The sequence below is a fragment of the Zonotrichia leucophrys genome, chromosome 25 (genome assembly GCF_028769735.1).
Source record: "Zonotrichia leucophrys gambelii isolate GWCS_2022_RI chromosome 25, RI_Zleu_2.0, whole genome shotgun sequence".
Lineage (NCBI taxonomy): Eukaryota > Metazoa > Chordata > Aves > Passeriformes > Passerellidae > Zonotrichia > Zonotrichia leucophrys.
Window position 1 is genome coordinate 471,980 of NC_088194.1, and position 22,715 is coordinate 494,694.

The 22,715-nt window shown below is 46.7% G+C and overlaps 2 protein-coding genes across 7 annotated transcripts in view; one reads left to right on the forward strand and one right to left on the reverse strand.

Annotated features, from left to right (window-relative positions):
* DAP3 (death associated protein 3) overlaps positions 1-7,989 on the reverse strand; it is a 32,347-nt gene extending 24,358 nt beyond the window's left edge. For 2 of the 4 annotated variants that reach the window (XM_064732401.1, XM_064732397.1), the window contains exons 1-3: positions 7,916-7,989; positions 6,997-7,060; positions 6,049-6,094 (exon numbers count right to left, since the gene is read on the reverse strand). In XM_064732401.1, coding sequence (XP_064588471.1) covers positions 6,049-6,090 — 42 coding nt within the window. In that variant the 5' untranslated portion in view covers positions 6,091-6,094; positions 6,997-7,060; positions 7,916-7,989. The other 2 variants (XM_064732399.1, XM_064732398.1) reach the window with 2 other exon arrangements.
* A 2,476-nt stretch (positions 7,990-10,465) lies between these two features.
* The window catches only part of ASH1L (ASH1 like histone lysine methyltransferase), a 98,641-nt gene continuing 86,391 nt past the window's right edge, over positions 10,466-22,715 (forward strand). For all 3 annotated transcript variants that reach the window (XM_064732280.1, XM_064732281.1, XM_064732282.1), the window contains exon 1: positions 10,466-10,612. The gene's annotated coding sequence lies outside the window, so the exon portion shown is untranslated. The remainder of the gene's footprint in view (positions 10,613-22,715) is intronic.

Below are 22,715 nucleotides of genomic sequence, written 5' to 3' on the forward strand. Positions count from 1 at the left end.
TGCAAACAGGGAGATCACCCAGCACATCTTGTTCCCACGTTGCCCTTTTCCTCCTCAAATACAAATTATCCTTTAGGATGGCTTATTATAGTTGAAAATCCACGGAGGTGACGATTTACAGCCTTGAGCAAGGCACAAAGATGCCAGTTTAACACATGAATAAATACAGAAGGTGACTCTTGCCACCTGATCACCCAGAAAATGCCAGCCCTGAGTTTGGAATATACCCTGAGTTTATAAATTAATATTACATCCTGAGTTTAGAGCACCGAGGTGCTTGGTCCCTCCTCCTGAACAAAAACTCAGCATCCATCCCCGGGCTTTGGAACAACCAGGAACATCCACAGAGCCCTGCACAGCCATCCCTGGGCTTTGGAACATCAGGAACATCCACAGAGCCCTGCACAGCCATCCCTGGGCTTTGGAACATCCACAGAGCCCTGCACAGCCATCCCTGGGCTTTGGAACACCAGGAACATCCACAGAGCCCTGCACAGCCATCTCCAGCACATCCCTGGGCTTTGGAACATCCACAGAGCCCTGCACAGCCATCCCTGGGCTTTGGAATGTCAGAACATCCACAGAGCCCTGCACAGCCATCCCTGGGCTTTGGAACACCAGGAACATCCACAGAGCTCTGCACAGCCATCCCTGGGCTTTGGAACACCAGGAACATCCACAGAGCCTGCACAGCCATCCCTGAGATTTGGAACATCAGGAACATCCACAGAGCCCTGCACAGCCATCCCTGGGATTTGGAATGTCAGAACATCCACAGAGCCCTGCACAGCCATCCCTGGGATTTGGAACATCAGGAACATCCACAGAGCCCTGCACAGCCATCCCTGGGATTTGGAACATCAGGAACATCCACAGAGCCCTGCACAGCCATCCCTGAGATTTGGAACATCCACAGAGCCCTGCACAGCCATCCCTGGGATTTGGAACATCAGGAACATCCACAGAGCTCTGCAGTCTGCTTGGATTTCAGAACAAAACCCAGCACCATCCCTGGGCTTTGGAACACCAGGAACATCCACAGAGCCCTGCACAGCCATCCCTGGGCTTTGGAACATCCACAGAGCCCTGCACAGCCATCCCTGGGCTTTGGAACATCCACAGAGCCCTGCACAGCCATCCCTGGGATTTGGAACATCCACAGAGCCCTGCACAGCCATCCCTGAGATTTGGAAAATCCACAGAGCCCTGCACAGCCATCCCTGGGCTTTGGAACATCCACAGAGCCCTGCACAGCCATCCCTGGGCTTTGGAACCAGGAACATCCACAGAGCCTGCACAGCCATCCATGAATTTGGAACATCCACAGAGCCCTGCAGCAGCCATCCCTGGGATTTGGAAACACAGGAACCATCCGCTTGAACATCCACAGCATCTCACAGCCATCCCTGGGCTTTAATGTAGACATCCACAGAGCTCTGCACAGCCATCCCTGAGATTTGGAACAAATCCACAGAGCCCTGCAAGCCATCCGTGGAGATTTGGAATGTCAGAACATCCACGGAGCCCCAGCACAGCATCCACAGCACATCCCTGGGCTTTGGAACATCCACAGAGCCTGCACAGCCATCCCATCTGGGATTTGGAACATCCACAGAGCCCTGCAAGCCATCCCTGGGCTTATGGAATATCCACAGAGCCCTGCACAGCCATCCCTGGGCTTTGGAACATCAGGAACATCCACAGAGCCCTGCACAGCCATCCCTGGGATTTGGAAAATCCACAGAGCCCTGCACAGCCATCCCTGGGCTTTGGAACATCCACAGAGCCCTGCACAGCCATCCCTGGGATTTGGAATGTCAGAACATCCACAGAGCCCTGCACAGCCATCCCTGGGCTTTGGAACATCCACAGAGCCCTGCACAGCCATCTCCAGCACATCCCTGGGATTTGGAATGTCAGAACATCCACAGAGCTCCCCTGCAGCCCTGCACAGCCATGCCCATCCCCACAGCCTCCCCAGCGCCGTTTTCCCCGAGCAGGGAGCGGATTTGGGGCTGAGTTTCCATCTGCCCAAGGGCAGGAGCCGCCTCTCCGGGATCCCTGAAATGGCAGCGAAACCATCACGTGGTGCCCGAGCTGAACCGGGAGCGCCGAGCCGGGAGGGGGAGCTGTTCCCGCACATTCCGGGATCCCGGAGTGTTCCTGCATCTTCCCGGGATCCCGGGGTGTTCCCGCATCTTCCCGGGATCCCGGGGTGTTCCCGCATCTTCCCGGGATCCCGGGGTGTTCCCGCACCTTCCGGGATCCCGGGGTGTTCCCGCATCTTCCCGGGGTGTTCCCGCATCTCCCCGGGATCCCGGAGTGTTCCCGCACCTTCCCGGAGTGTTCCCGCATCTTCCCGGGATCCCGGGCTGCTCCCGCATATCCCGGGGAGTTCCCACATGTTCCCGGTATCCTCGGCTGTTCCTGCATCTTCCCGGCATCCCGGGGTGTTCCCGCATCTTCCCGAGGTGTTCTCGCACCTTCCCGGGATGTTCCCACATCTCCCCGGGATCTCGAGCTGCTCCCACACGATCCAGGGATCCCGGGCTGGGGAATACCGGGCTGCTCCCGAATCTTCGGGGATCGCGGGCTGCTCCTGCATCTCCCGGGAATCCCGGGCTGTTCCCGCATCTTCCCGGGATCCCGGGCTCTGGGAATGCGAGGCTGGTTCCATTTGTCCCACAGATCCCGGGCTGTTCCTTCATGTTCCACGGATCCTGGGCTGGTCCCGCACGATCCAGGGATCCCGGGCTGGGGAATGCCGGGCTGTTCCCACATCTTCCAGGGATCTCTGGGAATGCCGGGCTGTTCCCCATGTCCCAGGGATCCTGAGCTCAGGAATGCCAGGCTGGTCCCACTTGTCCCACGGATCCCGGGCTCTTCCTTCATGTTCCACGGATCCTGGCCTGGTCCTGCATCTTCCAGGGATCCCGGGCTGTTCCCGATGTCCCATGCATCCCGAGCTCCGGGAATGCCGGGCTAGTCCCACATCTCCCACAGATCCTGGGCTGCTCCCGAACCTTCCAGGGATTCCAGACTCTTCCCTCATGTTCCAAGGACCCCGGGCTCTGGGAATGCCGGGCTGGTCCCAATATCCCAGGGATCCCGGGCTGTTCCCGATGTCCCAGGGATCCAGGGCTCTGGGAAAGCCGGGCTGCTCCTGCACCTTCCAGGGATTCCAGGCTCAGGGAATTCTGGCTCTGGTTCCGCCTGTCCCACAGATCCCGGGCTCTTCCTCCATGTTCCACGGATTCTGGGCTGGTCCTGCATCTTCCAGGGGTCCCAGGGTGGTCCAACATGTTCCAGGGGTCCCGGGCTGGTCCCACACGTTCCAGGGGTCCCCGGCTTGGGAATGCTGGGCTGTTCCCTCATGTCCCATGGATCCCAGGCTGTTCCGAATGTCCCATGGATCCCGGGCTGTTCCTGATGTCCCATGGATCCCGGGCTGTTCCTGATGTCCCATGGATCCCGGGCTGTTCCTGATGTCCCATGGATCCCGGGCTGTTCCTGATGTCCCATGGATCCCAGGCTGTTCCTGATGTCCCATGGATCCCAGGCTGTTCCTGATATCCCATGGATCCCAGGCTGTTCCGGATGTCCCATGGATCCCGGGCTGTTCCTGATGTCCCATGGATCCCGGGCTGTTCCTGATGTCCCATGGATCCCGGGCTGTTCCTGATGTCCCATGGATCCCGGGCTGTTCCTGATGTCCCATGGATCCCGGGCTGTTCCTGATGTCCCATGGATCCCAGGCTGTTCCCTCATGTCCCATGGATCCCAGGCTGTTCCTGATGTCCCATGGATCCCGGGCTGTTCTTGATGTCCCATGGATCCCGGGCTGTTCCTGATGTCCCATGGATCCCAGGCTGTTCCAGATGTCCCACGGATCCCGGGCTGTTCCTGATGTCCCATGGATCCCGGGCTGTTCCCTCATGTCCCATGGATCCCGGGCTGTTCCTGATGTCCCATGGATCCCGGGCTGTTCCTGATGTCCCATGGATCCCAGGCTCGGGAATCCCAGGCTGTTCCTGATGTCCCACGGATCCCAGGCTGTTCCGGATGTCCCATGGATCCCAGGCTGTTCCGGATGTCCCATGGATCCCAGGCTGTTCCGTATATCCCATGGATCCCGGGCTGTTCCTGATATCCCATGGATCCCAGGCTGTTCCTGATGTCCCATGGATCCCGGGCTGTTCCCAATGTCCCATGGATCCCAGGCTGTTCCCAATGTCCCATGGATCCCAGGCTGTTCCCTCATGTCCCATGGATCCAGGCTGTTCTTAATGTCCCATGGATCCCAGGCTGTTCCTGATGTCCCATGGATCCCGGGCTGTTCCTGATGTCCCATGGATCCCGGGCTGTTCCTGATGTCCCATGGATCCCAGGCTGTTCCTGATATCCCATGGATCCCGGGCTGTTCCTGATGTCCCATGGATCCCAGGCTGTTCCTGATGTCCCATGGATCCCAGGCTGTTCCCTCATGTCCCATGGATCCCGGGCTGTTCCTGATGTCCCATGGATCCCGGGCTGTTCCTGATGTCCCATGGATCCCAGGCTGTTCCTGATGTCCCATGGATCCCGGGCTGTTCCAGATGTCCCATGGATCCCGGGCTGTTCCTGATGTCCCATGGATCCCAGGCTGTTCCCTCATGTCCCATGGATCCCAGGCTGTTCCCAATGTCCCATGGATCCCAGGCTCAGGAATCCCGGGCTGGTCCTGCATGTTCCACCCCAGGCTGTTCCCAAAGTCCCACAAATCCCGGGCTGTTCCTGCATGTTCCAGGGATCCCAGGTTCTGGGAATGCTGGGTTGGTCCCCTATGTTCCAGAGATCCTGGGCTGTCCCCACATCTTCCAGGGATCCCAGGCTGGTCCCAATGTCCCAGGGATCTCAGGCTGGGGAATGCCAGGCTGCTCCCGCATGATCCAGGGATCCCAGGCTGGAAATGCTGGGATCCCTGGAAATGAAATGCTGGGATCCCTGGAAAGGAAAATCTCAGGAAATGCCGGGCTGGTCCCACTTGTCCCACGGACCCCGGGCTCTTCCTTCGTGTTCCACAGATCCCAGGCTGGTCCTGCACCTTCCAGGGATCCCAGGCTGGGGAATCCTGGGCTGTTCCAAATGTCCCAGGAATCTCTGGGAATTCTGGGCTCTTCCCAATGTCCCAGGAATTCTGGGCTCTTCCCAATGTCCCAGGAATCCTGGGCTGTTCCAAATGTCCCAGGAATCTCTGGGAATTCTGGGCTCTTCCCAATGTCCCAGGAATTCTGGGCTGTTCCAAATGTCCCAGGAATCTCTGGGAATTCTGGGCTCTTCCCAATGTCCCAGGAATTCTGGGCTGTTCCCACAGCCTGCCCAGGAAGGGAAGCACAGCACAGCCACAGCTGCAGCCACCTGGCTGTGCTGGAGGGGAAAAGCCTGGAAAAGGCAGCAGCAAACCACGCAGCTGGAGCTCTTCTCCATCAGGAAAAAATTCCAGCTCCATGAACTCCTGATGCTGTTTAGGGTTTAAGGAGGCTCTTGGATGGCACAGGGATGCTCTGAGCTGGGGCAGAGTGCATCACCACACTCACCCAAAGCATTGAGCCATTTTTGGCACAGAAAATGAAGGAAAAATAAAAGGTTTTTGTCCCAGAGGCTGCCAGAGCTCCAGGGCATTGGGAGATGCCAGCACAGGGTGGGGGGATTGCAGGGCCAGGATCCTTCCAGCTGGGAATATCCCAAAATTCTGTGATTTTTGGCAAAACCCTTCCCACATCATCTGTGCAAGGCTGCTGGGTTGTTCCTCTGGACATCCCAGCCATGCAGAGCTGTGGAATAATCCCTATTTCCTGAGAAACACCTGAATGGAAGGTGCAGGATCTCAGAACTGGCTCCAGCCAGGCTCCCTCTCCCCAGACTCCTCAGGGAAATGTGGGAATGCTGGAGCTGCTCTTCCCTCAGCCCACAGTGGGAATTCACTCATTTTCTATGCTGAAAATTGTCATTCCAGGCCACAGGAAATCAGAAATATTGGAAATAGCACCAGACTCTTACAGGGCTTACCTTCAGAGAATGGCACACGAGTCCTTTCAGGCTCCTCAGCATTTTCCTGAAGGAAAAGAAGTGGATTTTTACTTTTTTTTTTATTTATTTTATGATAATTATGATAATATTCTGATTATTTTATGCTGAGAGAGAACTGCTTGTGTTGAAAGACCTTCATGACAAAGCACAGAAATAATTCAGAGCAAGTGTCAGGTGCTCTGCAGTAACACAGAGTGGTGGTCAGCACCCCTTGCTTAGGAAAAACTATTAATAAAATGAAATAAAAATAATAAAATGAATATAATAAATATAATAAAAAATAATATAATTAATGTAATATAATATAATATAATATAATATAATATAATATATATAATATAATAAATATAATTATTTAATATAACCTATATAATAATATAATATAATATAATCCCATGCCATTAAAATAAAAATTATAAATAATTGTACATGAAAAATATTCGATTTTTTTTTAATTTGAAAATTAAATTTTAAAATTTTAATGGAATAGTTTAACAGAGAATAAATAATTTAATGCTCTGCAATAACACAGAATGGTGATCAGCACCGCTTGCTTAGGAAAAGCTATTAATAAAATGAAATAATAATAATAACAATAATAATAATAATAACAATAATAGTAATAATAATAATAATAATAATAATAATAATAATAATAATAGCATGCCATTAAAATAAAAGTTACAGATAGTTTTAAATTTTAAAAATTGAAATTTAAAAAAATTTAAAATTAAATTTTAAAATTTTAATGGAATAGCTTAATAGAAAATAAACAGTTTAATGGAAAATAAAATCTTAATTTTTTTTAAACCCCCTTTATCAGGGACTTTTTCCCAGAACCTCCCAAGGAGAAAATGCTGATATTGCCTATGATGCTTTGAGAGTTCTTGGGTGCAGTAATTTGCACCCAGAGGGAGAATAAATTACCTGAATTTTGCTCAGCAGGAGCTGCTGCCTCGGTGGAATTGGAGAGCAAACCAAGCTGGTTCACCTGCACAAAAGAACATTTGCACTGTTACTGCAGGGAGCCGGAAAACAACCCCACAGGGCAGGCTGTGAACGCTCAAAATGAGAATTTTCATACCTCCAGCTCAAATAAACATGGGGAAAAAAAAAATAAAAACCCAATCCTGCTATTTCAGCAGTGAGCAAAGAGGGAATTTTGGTCTTGCACAGCAAGGAGAAATCCTACAGATCCCATTGAATTCACAGCAGTTTTAGCTGCAAAGAAAGCAGGGATGGAAAATCTTATTTCCCAGACACAGCCAGGAAAATTGAGGCGTCACAAATCCTGAATTATATTAATACTTGATTTTTTTTAAATTTGATTTTTTAAAATTTGCTGCTGACTCCTTTTAAAACCCGCGGTTAATTTTGAGCATTCTGACAGAATTCTGTCAAATTCTGACAGAATCCCTGAACGACCAGCGCAGCTTTGGGACTCAGTACCGGGGGAAGGAACGGAAATCACGGCCCTGAGCGCACCGGGGCCGGGTTAGAACAGCCCCGGTGCACCGGGAGAGCACCGGGAGCGCCACGCGTGGATTTCCGTGGGTTAACCACCAAAAATTACAAACAACGCACCCCAAAGGTGCCTTTACAGCCACCGTTTGTCCCAATCAAACAAAACCAACCGAGCGCGGCCCGGTCCCCCCGGTGCCCCCCACGTGCTGCCCGCCGGGCTCCGCTCCCCATTCCCGGTCACACCGGGGGCCGGAGCGCCGCCGCCGTTCGGGTGCAGCCCCGGGGGGAGCAGGAGGGCGCGGTCGAGCCCCCGAGGGAGCCGCGGTGTGACCGAAGCGCCCGCGGTGCCCTCACAGTGTCCCCGCGGTGTCCCCGCACTCACCGGGCCCGCCGGGGCCGCTCCCGCCGCGCTGACGGCGCCGCTACGGGAAGCGCAGAGGGACAAAAGAGGCGTGGTCACGAAGGGCGTGGTCGTGTGGGCGTGGTCAGGGGCGTGGCCTCGCTGCCTGCGTTCCTGAGGGAGCGCTGTTAATTGATTTAACTGATTTCGTCCCTCCGCGCCGCGTTCGGCAGGGACAGAGCGGGTTTGTGGGGAGCTTTGCAGGAATGGGGAAATGAAATCAGAGCGCTGGAATGGGGCGGATGGGGAGGTGTAATTGATTGTATGTGTGTGGGCACATCCGGCCGGTTGGCGGGCGACAGAGTCGGGTTCTGGGGTCAAAACCAGGCCAGATGGGCAGTGAAACAGGGCAGGGAGGGCGCAGGGGTCTGGGCCCTAAGGGCACAGGTAGGCTCTGTGGAGGCAGGACACCCCAGGGCCAGGGGCCAGGTGGGTCTGGGGTCCCCAAACAGGGACACCCCAGGGCTCAGGGCTGCTCCAGGTGGGTCTGGGGTCCCCAGGCACGGAGCCCCCACAGCCTCTCTGGGCTCTGCTCAGGGCTGGCACTGCCCAGGGCAGCAGTTCTGCCTCCTGGGCAGGGGCAGCTCCTGGGCTCAGGCCCTGCCCGTGGCTCTGGGGCCATTGCTGGGCCTGGAGCAGAGCCTGGGGCTGCCCTGACCTTGCTCTGCACTGGGATGGAACTGGGACAGACTGGGACAGACACAGGGACAGACACTGGGACAGACTGGGACAGACACAGGGACTGACTGGGACAGACAGGGACAGACACAGGGACAGACACAGGGACAGATAGGGAAACTCAGGTACATTCAGAGACACCCAGGGACACACACAGGACACCTGGGGACAGCCAGGAACACTCAGAGACATTCAGGGACATTCACGGACAGACAGGGACACCCAGAGACCCCCAGGGACAACCATGGACAGACAGGGACAGACAGGGACACCTGGGGACACTCAGAGACAGCCAGGGACTGACACAGGGACACCTGGAGACAGTCAGGGACACCTGGGAACACCCAGGAACAGACAGGAACACCCAGGGACACTCAGAGACAGCCAGGGACACCCAGGCACCCCCAGGGCTGAGCTCCCTCTCCCCGGGGCTCCTCTCCAGGCTGAGCAGCCCCAGCTCCCTCAGCCTCTCCTGGGCAGGGACCCTCCAGGCCCTTCAGCACCTTTGTCACCCTGCAGGAGCTCCCTGTCCCTGCTGTGCTGAGGGTGCCAGGGCTGGGCACAGCCCTGCAGAGGGTCAGCACTGCCTGCAGCCCTCCCTGACCTGCTGGGAATGCTCTTCCTCACCCAGCCCAGGATTTTGTTTTGCCTCCAGGTCACAGTGCTGGCTCAGGGACAGGCTGTTTTTCATTTCTGAGGGGTCATCTGGGTCCTCAGGATTGAATTTTGCATGCGTAGTGCAGGAGCAATTTGCTGTTCATGGTTTCACTGCCAGGTTTTCAGGTATTGACAACTTAAATCTCTGCTTCTGCAAAGAATTCACTTTTCTTTTTGCTGTTTAGTCCCAGGGATTTTTGTTCATTTGAATTTTATGTATACATATGCATATACATATACATATACATATACATATTGCTTAATATGTATGCCTAAAAATATGTTTAAAAATACATTTTTAAATTAATTTCTCCTATTTCTGGCAGCAAATAAAACACTATTTAGCTAAATAAAACACCATTTCACTAAGTAAAACACTATTTAACAGCAATTACAAATGGCTGTAGAAATTCCCATCAGATATTGTGAGCATCGTTTCCAAAATATGAAGGATATGGAATTGTTGGAGGAATTCTAGTGGGGACAACAATGTCACTAAAAGGGCTGGGAGAGTTGGGAATATTCAGCCTGGAGAGGAGCCGGATCTAAAAGGGGCTCCAGGAAGGTGGAGAAGGACTCTTCATCAGGAACTGTAGTGATAGAAAAAGGGTAATGGGTGCAAATTGACAGAGGGAGAAGTTAGGTCATGTATTAGGAAGAAATTCTTCCTTGTGAGGGTGGGGAGCCCTGGCTGGACAAGCCTTGAGTGATCTGGTGTGGAGGGAGACGTCTCTGCCCAGGGCAGGAAGGTTGTGCCTTAAATATCCTTCAAGGTCCATCCCAACCCCTGAAGATCATACGATTCCACATTCACTCAAAGAATTTAACAACCCACAACCGGCAAGCACGTGGGTGTGGCATTCAGGTAAAGATGGCTTTGGGGATGAAAAAACCACCTGCATCATTTTGGGGCAAAAATTCCCCTTTTCCTTCCCCTCCTTTTCTTCCTCTCTTTTTCCCTTTTTTTCCCTTTCCATACCCCCTTTCCCAGTGGGCGTGACCTGAATAATGAAGGGCGTGGCTTAGCGATATGTTTACCTATTTGGGGGCGTGGTCAAGACGGGGCGTGGCCGCCGCGCCCTCTGCCCCGCGGGGGTGTGGCCGCGCTGGGGGCGTGGCCGGGCGCGGAGGGGGCGTGTCCGGCGGCGGGGGCGTGTCCGTGCGCTCGCTCGCGGCGGAGCAGAAGCCGCCGCCATTTTGGTTCCGCCGCCTCGCTCGGCTCAGGCCCCGCCGCGGCGGCCGCTCGGTCCCGGTCCCGCCCCGGCCCCGTCCGCGCCCGGGCGGCCGCGGGGATGCGGCGCGGAGCAGCCCGTGCTCGGCCCCGGCCGCGCTGCCGCTGACACGGTGAGGAGCGGGCGGGGACTGGGACCGCCTCAGGCCCGCGGCCCGGGGGGAGGGGAGGCGCGCTGGGCTCCGCCGCGGGGCCGCCTCGCACCCCCCCCGCATCTCCCCGGTATCCCCCGCGCTCCGCAGCCCCGCTCCGGCCGCGGCGGCGGCCGCGGGGGATCCCCGCTGAGGGCGGGCGGTCCCTGGGGGCGGCGGCGGGGGGGGATCCCCGGCAGGGCCCGGAGCGCGGCGTGGAACCGGAGCGGGAGCGGCGCGGGGGGTCCCCGGCGGCCGGGGCTGGCCCGGGGAGTCCCCGCACCGGGAGGCACCGGGAGGCACCGGGGAGCCCTGACAGGCACCGCGGCGAGGGGCGGGGGATCCCCGCCGGCGGCCGGGCCCGCTGACAGCGGCGGGGCTGCGGGAGCCGCGCTCGGCCGGGCCCGGCGGCTCCGGTGGCACCGGGGGCAGCCCCGGGAGCCTCTCGTGGGTGCCGGTTCCCTGCGGAGCGGGGCCGTGCCCGGGGCTGCGCATCCCCGAAGTTTCCCCGGGCACGGCGCGGTCCTGCCCCGAGTGACGGGCGGATCTCGCTGCCAGATATTGATGTGGTGTTTTTGCGTTTTTTGGGGTTTTTTTGGGATATCGGTTGGTTTATTGGGGCATTGCCTTGTAGGCTTTGTGATCTTCCTTGTCCAAAATGCTGCTTCTGAAGTTTATTCCGTTTTATTTATTATTTCATTGCGATTTTAATCCTATTTTAGCTTTATTGGCGGTGATTTGGCTTCAGGTGGTTGAGCCTTATCTTGGCATTTCCCATCAAATCCAAAACGCGCTCCCATCCTTGTCCCTCTCTTCCTTGGTCTCTTGACTTCCTAACTCCTGCTTTGGCCCTTGGTTTGTGGTTCTGCACGCTGTTAATTACGGAGCAGGGAGCTGGGAGCTGCCTGGAATGTGGCTTTGCATCCCATGGCCTGGGGACACGAATTCACTTTCTGTGGTGTCAGAGCCACTGGGGAAAACTGGAGCTGCTGGGAGCAGGGACAGAACCTGTGGCTTTGCCCCCATCCCATCAAATCTCAGTAATTTTCATTTCCAGCCCCTTTTTCTCTGCTTTGTTTCAGCTGTCCTCCTTGCTAAGTAATTTCAATTCCACCTGCACTTGTTTGGTCATCTTGAGAACTTTGGGATCATCTTTGGGAGCAGGGACAGAACCTGTGGCTTCACCCCCATCCCTTCAAATCTCCTCAATTTTCATTTCCAGCACTTTTTCCCTGCTTTCTTTCAGCTGTCCTCAACAGAACCTGTGGCTTTACCCCCATCCCATCAAATCTCCTCAATTTTCATTTCCAGCCCCTTTTCCCTGCTTTGTTTCAGCTGTCCTCCTTGCTAAGTAATTCAAATTCCACCTGTTTTCCAGGGGTTTGGGGTGAATCCTGTGGTCATTTTGAGAACTTTGGGATCATCCCTGGGAGCAGGGACAGAACCTGTGGCTTCACCCCCATCCCATCAAATCTCAATTTTCATTTTCAGCCCCTTTTCCCTGCTTTGTTTCAGCTATTTTCCTTGCTAAGTAATTTCAATTCCACCTGCACTTGTTTGGTCATCTTGAGAACTTTGGGATCATCCCTGGGAGCAGGGACAGAACCTGTGGCTTCACCCCCATCCCATCAAATCTCAATTTTCATTTCCAGCTTATTTTTCCTGCTTTGTTTCAGCTGTCCTTGACAGAACCTGTGGCTTTGCCCCATCCCATCAAATCTCAGTAATTTTCATTTTCAGCCCCTTTTCCCTGCTTTGTTTCAGCTATTTTCCTTGCTAAGTAATTCAAATTCCACCTGCACTTGTTTGGGGTGAATCCTGTGGTCATTTTGAGAACTTTGGGATCATCTCTGGGATCAGGGACAGAACCTGTGGCTTTGCCCCCATCCCATCAAATCTCAGTAATTTTCATTTCCAGCCCCTTTTTCCCTGCTTTGTTTCAGCTATTTTCCTTGCTAAGTAATTTCAATTCCACCTGTTTTCCAGGGATTTGGGGTGAATCCTGTGGTCATTTTGGGAATCTTGGGATCATCCCAGGAGCTGCTGGGAGCAGGGACAGAACCTGTGGCTTCATCCCCATCCCATCAAATCTCAATTTTCATTTCCAGCTTATTTTTCCTGCTTTGTTTCAGCTATTTTCCTTGCTAAGTAATTCAAATTCCACCTGCACTTGTTTGGTCATCTTGAGAACTTTGGGATCATCCCTGGGAGCAGGGACAGAACCTGTGGCTTTGCCCCCATCCCATCAAATCTCAATTTTCATTTTCAGCCCCTTTTTCCCTGCTTTCTTTCAGCTGTCCTCCTTGCTGAGTAATTTCAATTCCACCTGCACTTGTTTGGGGTGAATCCTGTGGTCATCTTGAGAACTTTGGGATCATCCGTGGGAGCAGGGACAGAACCTGTGGCTTCACCCCCATCCCATCAAATCTCAATTTTCATTTCCAGCCCCTTTTCCCTGCTTTGTTTCAGCTATTTTCCTTGCTAAGTAATTCAAATTCCACCTGTTTTCCAGGGGTTTGGGGTGAATCCTGTGGTCATTTTGAGAACTTTGGGATCATCCCTGGGAGCAGGGACAGAACCTGTGGCTTTACCCCCATCCCTTCAAATCTCCTCAATTTTCATTTTCAGCCCCTTTTTCCCTGCTTTGTTTCAGCTGTCCTCGACAGAACCTGTGGCTTCACCCCCATCCCATCAAATCTCAATTTTCATTTTCAGCCCCTTTTTCCCTGCTTTGTTTCAGCTGTCCTTGACAGAACCTGTGGCTTTACCCCCATCCCATCAAATCTCAATTTTCATTTCCAGCCCCTTTTCCCTGCTTTGTTTCAGCTATTTTCCTTGCTAAGTAATTTCAATTCCACCTGCACTTGTTTGGGGTGAATCCTGTGGTCATTTTGAGAACTTTGGGATCATCCCTGGGAGCAGGGACAGAACCTGTGGCTTTACCCCCATCCCTTCAAATCTCCTCAATTTTCATTTCCAGCACTTTTTTCCCTGCTTTTTTTCAGCTGTCCTCAACAGAACCTGTGGCTTTGCCCCCATCCCATCAAATCTCAGTAATTTTCATTTCCAGCCCCTTTTTCCCTGCTTTGTTTCAGCTATTTTCCTTGCTAAGTAATTCAAATTCCACCTGTTTTCCAGGGGTTTGGGGTGAATCCTGTGGTCATTTTGAGAATTTTGGGATCATCCCTGGTGCCTCTGTGGGAAGCAGGGAAATTCTGGCAGCTGCTTGAGCATATGGGGAGAGATGGGCTCTAAAATCATCATCTGTCTGCCTGCTGGAGTTCTTACCCAAAGCTTTTCTCAGCTGGCTGAGAGTATAAAAAAGATGCTTTTCCCTTTTTTTTTAATCATTTGAAACAGTTCTAAGTCTGAAACATTTTGGTTTAAAAGACAAAATTACCGCAGTTTCTTTTTGGACTTGAATTCATTGCTGCAGTCTCCTAGAAAGGTTTGAGTGATAATAACCAGTGACAAAATTTGAGTTACATTTTTTTTTTTTAAGTTGTTTTCAAAAGTTTAAAGTGTCCCTGAGGATATAAAAATGATATAAAAAAGGATATAAAAAGGATATAAAATTTTTTTCCTTGGTGGAAGAGACAGACATATTGGTAAAAATGGCAAGAGAAAAGTGGCAACAGCACATAGAGTCACTTAATTAAATTATTATGAATTAAAGTGGCAACAGCACATAGAGTCACTTAATTAAATTATTATGAATTAAAGTGGCAACAGCACATAGAGTCACTGAATTAAATTATTATGAATTAAAGTTATTTTAAAATAGATGTTGTTGTCTATGGGATTGTTGGCTGTTTTAAAATTAAATTAATTTAATTTAATTGCTGTTGTGACCACGTTCTCCCCCTCCAATGAGGTTTTGAGTCCCATCTCCAGCTTGCAAAGGGAAAAAAAAGACTTTTTGGGATTGTTCTGAGAAAGCAAAATTTGTGTTTGTCCCTGGTTTTGTGTCCTTTACCTGTGCACAGGTGGCTTGGGAATAACCAAAGGATTTCCAAGGGAAGTTCTGCTTTGTTGTGACCCTGATCTTTTACTGGATGGGTAGAAATAAATGGATTTTATCCAGAAAAATCCCCTGGGATAACATCTTAGGAGAATTCCCAAACTGCTGCTGGCACTCACAGCCTGAGGGTGGAGGAACTTTGCTCCACACACATTTTTGATGCAGATTTCAGCAATTTTGCCTTTATTTCCATATGAATAAGGAACCAACAGAACCACCCTGCACCTCCAAATCCAGCCCTGAGATTAAACCTGAGGCCAGGTTAAAAACCAGGAGGAACTCTGAGATCTGCTGCCCAATTTTCCTCCTTTTGGAACATTTTCCAGGGGGTTTTTGTACCGATCCTCTGCTTTTCTCCCCCAAAAATTCCGTGTCCAGGTGCTTCAGCTCTGCTCCTGTGCAATATTCATCCTGACAGGGCAGCTCCCCTGGGATTTGTGTCTGTCAGAAATAAAAACCTGCTGGTTGGAAAGGGTTTTATTTGTTACCTCCTGTCAGGAAAACTTTATTCCTAAGAAAAGTTTTCATTTCTAAACACTTTAAAGATGCTTGTGCAGGTGCCTTGAGCTCCTGTTTCCCCTGTTCAGGGATTGTGATATAGAGAAATATTTTAAGGGTTTATTCTACTTTTTATTTCTCTTTTCTGAGTAGGGTTTTGTCTTCTTTAGCAAAGAAAAGAAGAGAAGGAATTTGGGATGGGACAGGAACTTTATTCCTGAGAAATGTTTTTATTTCTAAACATTTTCAGGATGCTTGTGCAGGTGATCCAAGGGCTTTGAGCTCCTGTTTCTCCTATTCAGGGATTGTAGAGAAATACTTTAATTATTCAAGTTTTTTAGTGTGGTTTTGTCTTCTTTAGCAAGGAAAAGAAGAGGAGGAATTTGGGATGGGACAGGAACTTTATTCCTGAGAAATGTTTTTATTTCTAAAATTTGAAGGATGCTTGTGCAGGTGCCTTGAGCTCCTGTTTCTCCTGTTCAGGGATTGTGATATAGAGAAATATTTTAAGGATTTATTCCATATTTTATTTCTTGTTTTTGAGTGTGGTTCTGTCTTCTTTAGCAAGGAAAAGCAGGAATTTGAGACGGGAGAGGAACTTTATTCCTGAGAAATGTTTTCATTTCTAAACATTTTAAAGATGCTTGTGCAGGTGCCTTGAGCTCCTGTTTCTCCTGTTCAGGGATTGTGATATAGATAAATATTTTAAGGGTTTATTCCACCTTTAATTTATTTTTTTTTTGAGTGTGGTTTGTCTTCTTTATCCAAAACAAGAAGACAAGGAATTTAAGAGGGGACAGGAACTTTACTCCTAAGAAAAGTTTTCATTTCTAAATTTTCAGGATGCTTGTGCAGGTGCCTTGAGCTCCTGTTTCTCCTGTTCAGGGATTGTGATATAGAGAAATAATTTACAAGTTTATTCCACTTTTTATTTCTCTTTTCTGAGTGTGGTTTTGTCTTCTTTAGCAAGGAAAAGAAGGGAAGGAATTTAAGAGGGGACTGGAACTTTATTCCTGAGAAATGTTTTTATTTCTAAACTTTTTGAGGATTCTTGTGCAGGTGATCCAAGGGCTTTGAGCTCCTATTTCTCCTATTCAGGGATTGTGATGTAGATATATACATTATTTCACTTTTTATTTCTCTTTTTTTGAGTGTGGTTTTGTCTTCTTTAGCAAAGAAAAGAAGAGAAGGAATTTGGGATGGGACAGGAACTTTATTCCTGAGAAATATTTTCATTTCTAAACATTTTCAGGATGCTTGTGCAGGTGCCTTGAGCTCCTGTTTCCCCTGTTCAGGGATTGTGATATAGAGAAATATTACAATTATTCAATTTTTATTTCTCTTTCTGAGTGTAGTTTGTCTTCTTTATCCAAAACAAGAGGACAAGGAATTTGAGAGGGGACAGGAACTTTATTCCTGAGAAATGTTTTCATTTCTAAACATTTTAAGGATGCTTGTGCAGGTGCCTTGAGCTCCTGTTTCCCCTTTTCAGAGATTGTAGAGAAATACTTTAATTATTCAAGTTTTTTAGTGTGGTTTTGTCTTCTTTAGCAAAGAAAAGAAGGGAAGGAATTTGAGAGGGGACAGGAACTTTATTCCTGAGAAATATTTCCATTTCTAAACACTTTAAAGATGCTTGTGCAGGTGCCTTGAGCTCCTGTTTCCCCTTTTCAGGAATTGTGATATAGATAAATATTTTAAGGGTTTATTCTACTTTTTATTTCTCTTTTCTGAGTGTAGTTTGTCTTCTTTATCCAAAACAAGAGGACAAGGAATTTGAGAGGGGACAGGAACTTTATTCCTGAGAAATGTTTTTATTTCTAAACACTTTAAAGATTCTTGTGCAGGTGCCTTGAGCTCCTGTTTCTCCTGTTCAGAGATTGTGATGTAGATAAGACATTATTTCACTTTTATTTCTCTTTTTTGAGTGTGGTTTTGTCTTCTTTAGAAAAGGGAAAAGAAGGAAGGAATTTAAGAGGGGACAGGAACTTTATCCTAGAAAAGTTTTCATTTCTAAAATTTTCAGGGTGCTTGTGCAGGTACCTTGAGCTCCTGTTTCCCCTGTTCAGGGATTGTGATGTAAATATTTATTAAATTTAATTTTCACTTTTTATTTCTCTTTTTTGAGTGTGGTTTTGTCTTCTTTAGCAAGAAAAGAAGAGAAGGAATTTAAGAGGGAGAGGAACTTTATTCCTGAGAAATGTTTTCGTTTCTAAACTTTTGAGGATGCTTGTGCAGGTGATCCAGGGCTTTGAGTTCCTGTTTCTCCTATTCAGGATTGTGATGTAGATATTTTAAAATTATGTCACTTTTTATTTCCTTTTGAGTGTGTTTGTCTTCTTTGCCAAGAAAAGAAGAGAGGAATTTGAGAGGGGACAGGAACTTTATTCCTGAGAAATATTTTCATTTCTAAACATTTTAAAGATGCTTGTGCAGGTGCCTTGAGCTCCTGTTTCTCCTGTTCAGAGATTGTAGGTAAATGCTATAAAGCTTTATTCCATTTTTTAGTGTGGTTTTGTCTTCTTTAGCAAGGAAAAGCAGGAATTTGGGATGGGACAGGAACTTTACTCCTGAGAAATGTTTTTATTTCTAAACATTTTAAAGATGCTTGTGCAGGTGCCTTGAGCTCCTGTTTCTCCTTTTCAGGGATTGTGATGTAAAGAAATAATTTAAAATAATTTATTCCGCTTTTTATTTCTCTGTTTTGAGTGTGGTTTGTCTTCTTTAGCAAGGAAAAGCAGGAATTTGAGACGGGAGAGGAACTTTATTCCTGAGAAATATTGATCATTTCTAAACATTTTAAAGATCTTGTGAGTGCCTTGAGCTCTGTTTCCCTTTTCAGGATGTAAATGTAAAAAATCAATTACAATAATTTATTCCACTTTTTATTTCTCTTTTCTGAGTGTGATTTGTATTTTTAGCAAAGCAAAGCAGACAAGGGATCTGAGAGGGGTGTGGAGCCCAGAGTCAACTAATATCTGACAGTCAGCAAATTATTTGGATTTCTACACAGTATAGTGGTTTTCTGTCCTCGGAGCTGAAGCAATGAAAAAATCCAAAAGAAAAATTTTCACCTTCCAAAGATGCCTTGATAATGAGATTTCATCAGGAAAAGCAGCAGAGGAATGACACTCTGGATGGAGGATAGTTCAGAACAAGACTTGGAATATAATTACTATAATCAGAAATTAACTATTTCTTAACTACAGTGTATTATAATGGTTTAATCTGACACCATGGATGAGGGATAACTCAGAACAAGACTTGGAATAGAAATGTTATAATTATATCAGAAATTAACTATTTCTTAGCTACAATATATTATTAATGGTGTAACCCATGGATGAGGGATAATCAAACAAGATTTGGAATATAATTATAATCAGAAATTAACTATTTCTTAGCTACAATATATTATATGATTTAATCTGACACTTTGGATGAGGGATAATTCAGAGCAAGACTTGGAATATAAATGTTATAAATTAACTATTTCTTAGCTACAGTATATTCTATTATTTAATCTGACACCATGGATGAGGGATAACTCAGAAGAAGACTTGGAATATAATTATAATCAGAAATTAACTATTTCTTAACTACAGTATATTATATTATTTAATCTGACAGCATGGATGGGTGATAATTCAGAACAAGACTTGGAATATAAGTGTTATAATCAGAAGTTAACTATTTCTTAATTACAATATATTATAGTGTTTTAATCTGACAGCACCATGAGGGATAACTCAGAACAAGACTTGGAATATTATTATAATCAGAAATTAACTATTTCTTAACTACAATTTTTTATAATGGTTTAATCTGACACCATGGATGAGGGATAACTCAGAACAAGACTTGGAATATAATTATAATCAGAATATATATAACTACAATATATTATAATGGTTTAATCTGACACCACCATGAGGGATAAGTCAAAACAAGATTTGGAATATAATTATAATCAGAAATTAACTATTTCTTAACTACAATATATTATATGATTTAATCTGACACCACCATGAGGGAAAACTCAGAACAAGACTTGGAATAGAAGTGTTATAAATATAATCAGAAATTAACTATTTCTTAGCTACAGTATATTATAGTGGTTTAATCTGGCACAATGGATGGGTGATAATTCAGAGCAAGACTTGGATTATAATTATAATCATAAATTAACTATTTCTTAACCACAATTTATTATAATGGTTTAATCTGACACCATGGATGAGGGATAACTCAGAACAAGACTTGGAATATAATTATAATCAGAAATTAACTATTTCTTAACTACAGTATATTCTATTATTTAATCTGACAGCATGGATGAGGAATAATTCAGAACAAGACTTGGAATATAAATGTTATAATCAGAAATTAACTATTTCTTAACTACAATATATTATATGATTTAATCTGACAGCACCATGAGGGATAACTCAGAACAAGACTTGGAATAGAAGTGTTATAAATATAATCAGAAATTAACTATTTCTTAACCACAATTTATTATAATGGTTTAATCTGACACCATGGATGAGGGATAACTCAGAACAAGACTTGGAATATAATTATAATCAGAAATTAACTATTTCTTAGCTACAATATATTATATGATTTAATCTGACACTTTGGATGAGGGATAATTCAGAACAAGACTTGGAATATAAATGTTATAATCAGAAATTAACTATTTCTTAACTACAATGTATTATAATGGTTTAATCTGACACCATGGATGAGGGATAATTCAGAACAAGACTTGGAATATTATTATAATCAGAAATTAACTATTTCTTAGCTACAGTATATTATAGTGGTTTAATCTGACTCCATGGATGAGGGATAAGTCAAGACAAGATTTGGAATATAATTATAATCAGAAATTAACTATTTCTTAACTACAATATATTATATGATTTAATCTGACACTTTGGATGAGGGATAATTCAGAGCAAGACTTGGAATATAAATGTTATGATTTAACTATTTCTTAACTACAGTATATTCTGTTATTTAATCTGACACCATGGATGAGGGATAACTCAGAACAAGACTTGGAATATAATTATAATCATAAATTAACTATTTCTTAACTACAGTATATTATATTATTTAATCTGACAGCATGGATGGGTGATAATTCAGAACAAACTTGGAATATAAGTTTTTTAATTATAATCAGAAATTAACTATTTCTTAACTACAGTGTATTATAATGGTTTAATCTGACACCACCGTGAGGGATAACTCAGAACAAGGCTTGGATTATAATTATAATCAGAAATTAACTGTTTCTTGACTACAATATATTTATAATGGTTTTGTCTGACAAAATGGTTTTGTGTTTGAAGCTGATGAATTAATTTATTTGTGAGGAAATGCCTGGATTATTGACACTGCTGTGCACCAGAGGAGGAAAGAGTTGTGTGAGCACAGATTAATTAATTTATTTGTGAGGAAATGCCTGGATTATTGACACTGCTGTGCACCAGAGGAGGAAAGAGTTGTGTGAGCACAGATTAATTAATTTATTTGTGAGGAAATGCCTGGATTATTGGCACTGCTGTGCACTAGAGGAGGAAAGAGTTGTGTGAGCACAGATTAATTAATTTATTTGTGAGGAAATATCTGGATTATTGGCACTGTAGTCACTGGAGGAGGAAAGAGTTGTGTGAGCACAGATTAATTAATTTATTTGTGAGGAAATGCCTGGATTATTGGCACTGCAGTCACCAGAGGAGGAAAGAGTTGTGTGAGCACAGGTTTGATGGCTTGTGGGGCTCCTTTTCTATTTCTTGAACTTGAATAAAACCAATTCAGGCTTTAGCTCAGGGTTATTTACCTGCTGGCCACTTTTCCTTGCACATTGATGTGCATGAAAATCCCATTTTTAGTGCCATGGACTGCCATTGCACTGAGTCACTTTGTGTTCGTGTCACCCTGCTCTGCCCTTTTTTTCCTCCTTGTAAAATGGAGATTTGATCTAATTACCTCTGCTCTTATGAGTAATAATTGCAGGTTTGCTTGCTGAGGATGTGTGGAGTTGGAAATGCAGAGCTGCAGCTACAAAATGTAAATGGAAATCAGTTTATTTTCTGTCAGGACTCAGCCTGGCTTTGGGACTGGCTGCATTTCTGTGTCCCCACAAATCTTGGTTCTCATTTTGAGCTCACGACACCTTCCCATGCCATTGCTCACAATTAATCACTTAATAAATGATTTCCTGGCTGTAGGCAAGGTGAGGACAGAAGGTTCAGGCTGGTTTGGTGCCTGTGATGCACTTTAGGGTTTTTCACACCTGTTGCTGATCCATTTAATTTCAAAAGTAATAAAGGTATTTAAGTGTTGAAGATATTTAAACATTTTCTCCTTAGAATGCCCTCACAACAAATAAATTTTCAGGAGGCTGCAAGAAAGATGGAGAGAGAATTTGGAAAGGTTTGGGGACAGGATGGGAGGAATTGTTTTGTGGTCCCCCATCCAGGACAGGGCTTGGAGCAATTTGGGGTAGTGGAAGGTGGCAGGGGTGGGATGAGATGATCTTCAAAGCCCAAACACTTCTGGGATTTTGGGATTTTTGGGATTTTTGTCTGCATGCTAAAATGCCAAGGAGCACAGGTTTAATAATATTATTAATATTATAATATTAATATTATTAATTTGGTTTGTTCTGTGGCAGGGAGGGCTCAGGGTCAGTTCTGCACAAGGGTCTGGGCATCCTCATAACAAATAATTTTTCAGTGCCTTAAGGGAGCCTGTAAGGAAAATGGAGAGAGAATTTGGAAAGGTTTGGGGACAGGATGGGAGGAATTGTTTTGTGCTGAGACCCTGGCACAGGGTGTGCCCATCCAGGACAGGGCTTGGAGCAGCTTGGGGTAGTGGAAGGTGACAGGGGTGGGATGAGATGATCTTCAAAGCCCAAACACTTCTGGGATTTTGGAATTTTTGTGATTTTTGTCTGCATGCTAAAATGCCAAGGAGCACAGGTTTAATAACATTATTATTACAGGTTTGGTTTGTTCTGTGGCAGGGAGGGCTCAGGGTCAGTTCTGCACAAGGGTCTGGGCATCCTCATAACAAATAATTTTTCAGGCTCCCTTAAGGCCTGTAAGAAAGATTCTCTCTCCATCTTTCTTACTGACCCTAAGGAAGCCTGCAAGAAAAATGGAGAGAGAATTTAGAAAAGTTTGGGGACAGGATGGGGGGAATTGTTTTGTGCTGAGACCCTGGCACAGGGTGCCCATCCTTGGTAGGATTCCAGGCTGGGGTAGTGGAAGGTGGCAGGGATGGGATGAGATGATCTTCAAAGCCCAAACACTTCTGGGATTTTGGAATTTTTGGGATTTTTGTCTGCATGGTAAAATGCCAAGCAGCACAGGTTTAATAATATTATTATCACAGGTTTGGTTTGTTTTCTGGCAGGGAGGGAAGCTCAGGGTCTGGGCACCCTCACACCCTCAGAGCTGATTTTAATTTGCTGTAGTTAAGATGATTCCCTCTGTTATTTTGTGCCAAATAAATGAATTTTCTGTGCTGGTGGAAGTGTGGCCTTCC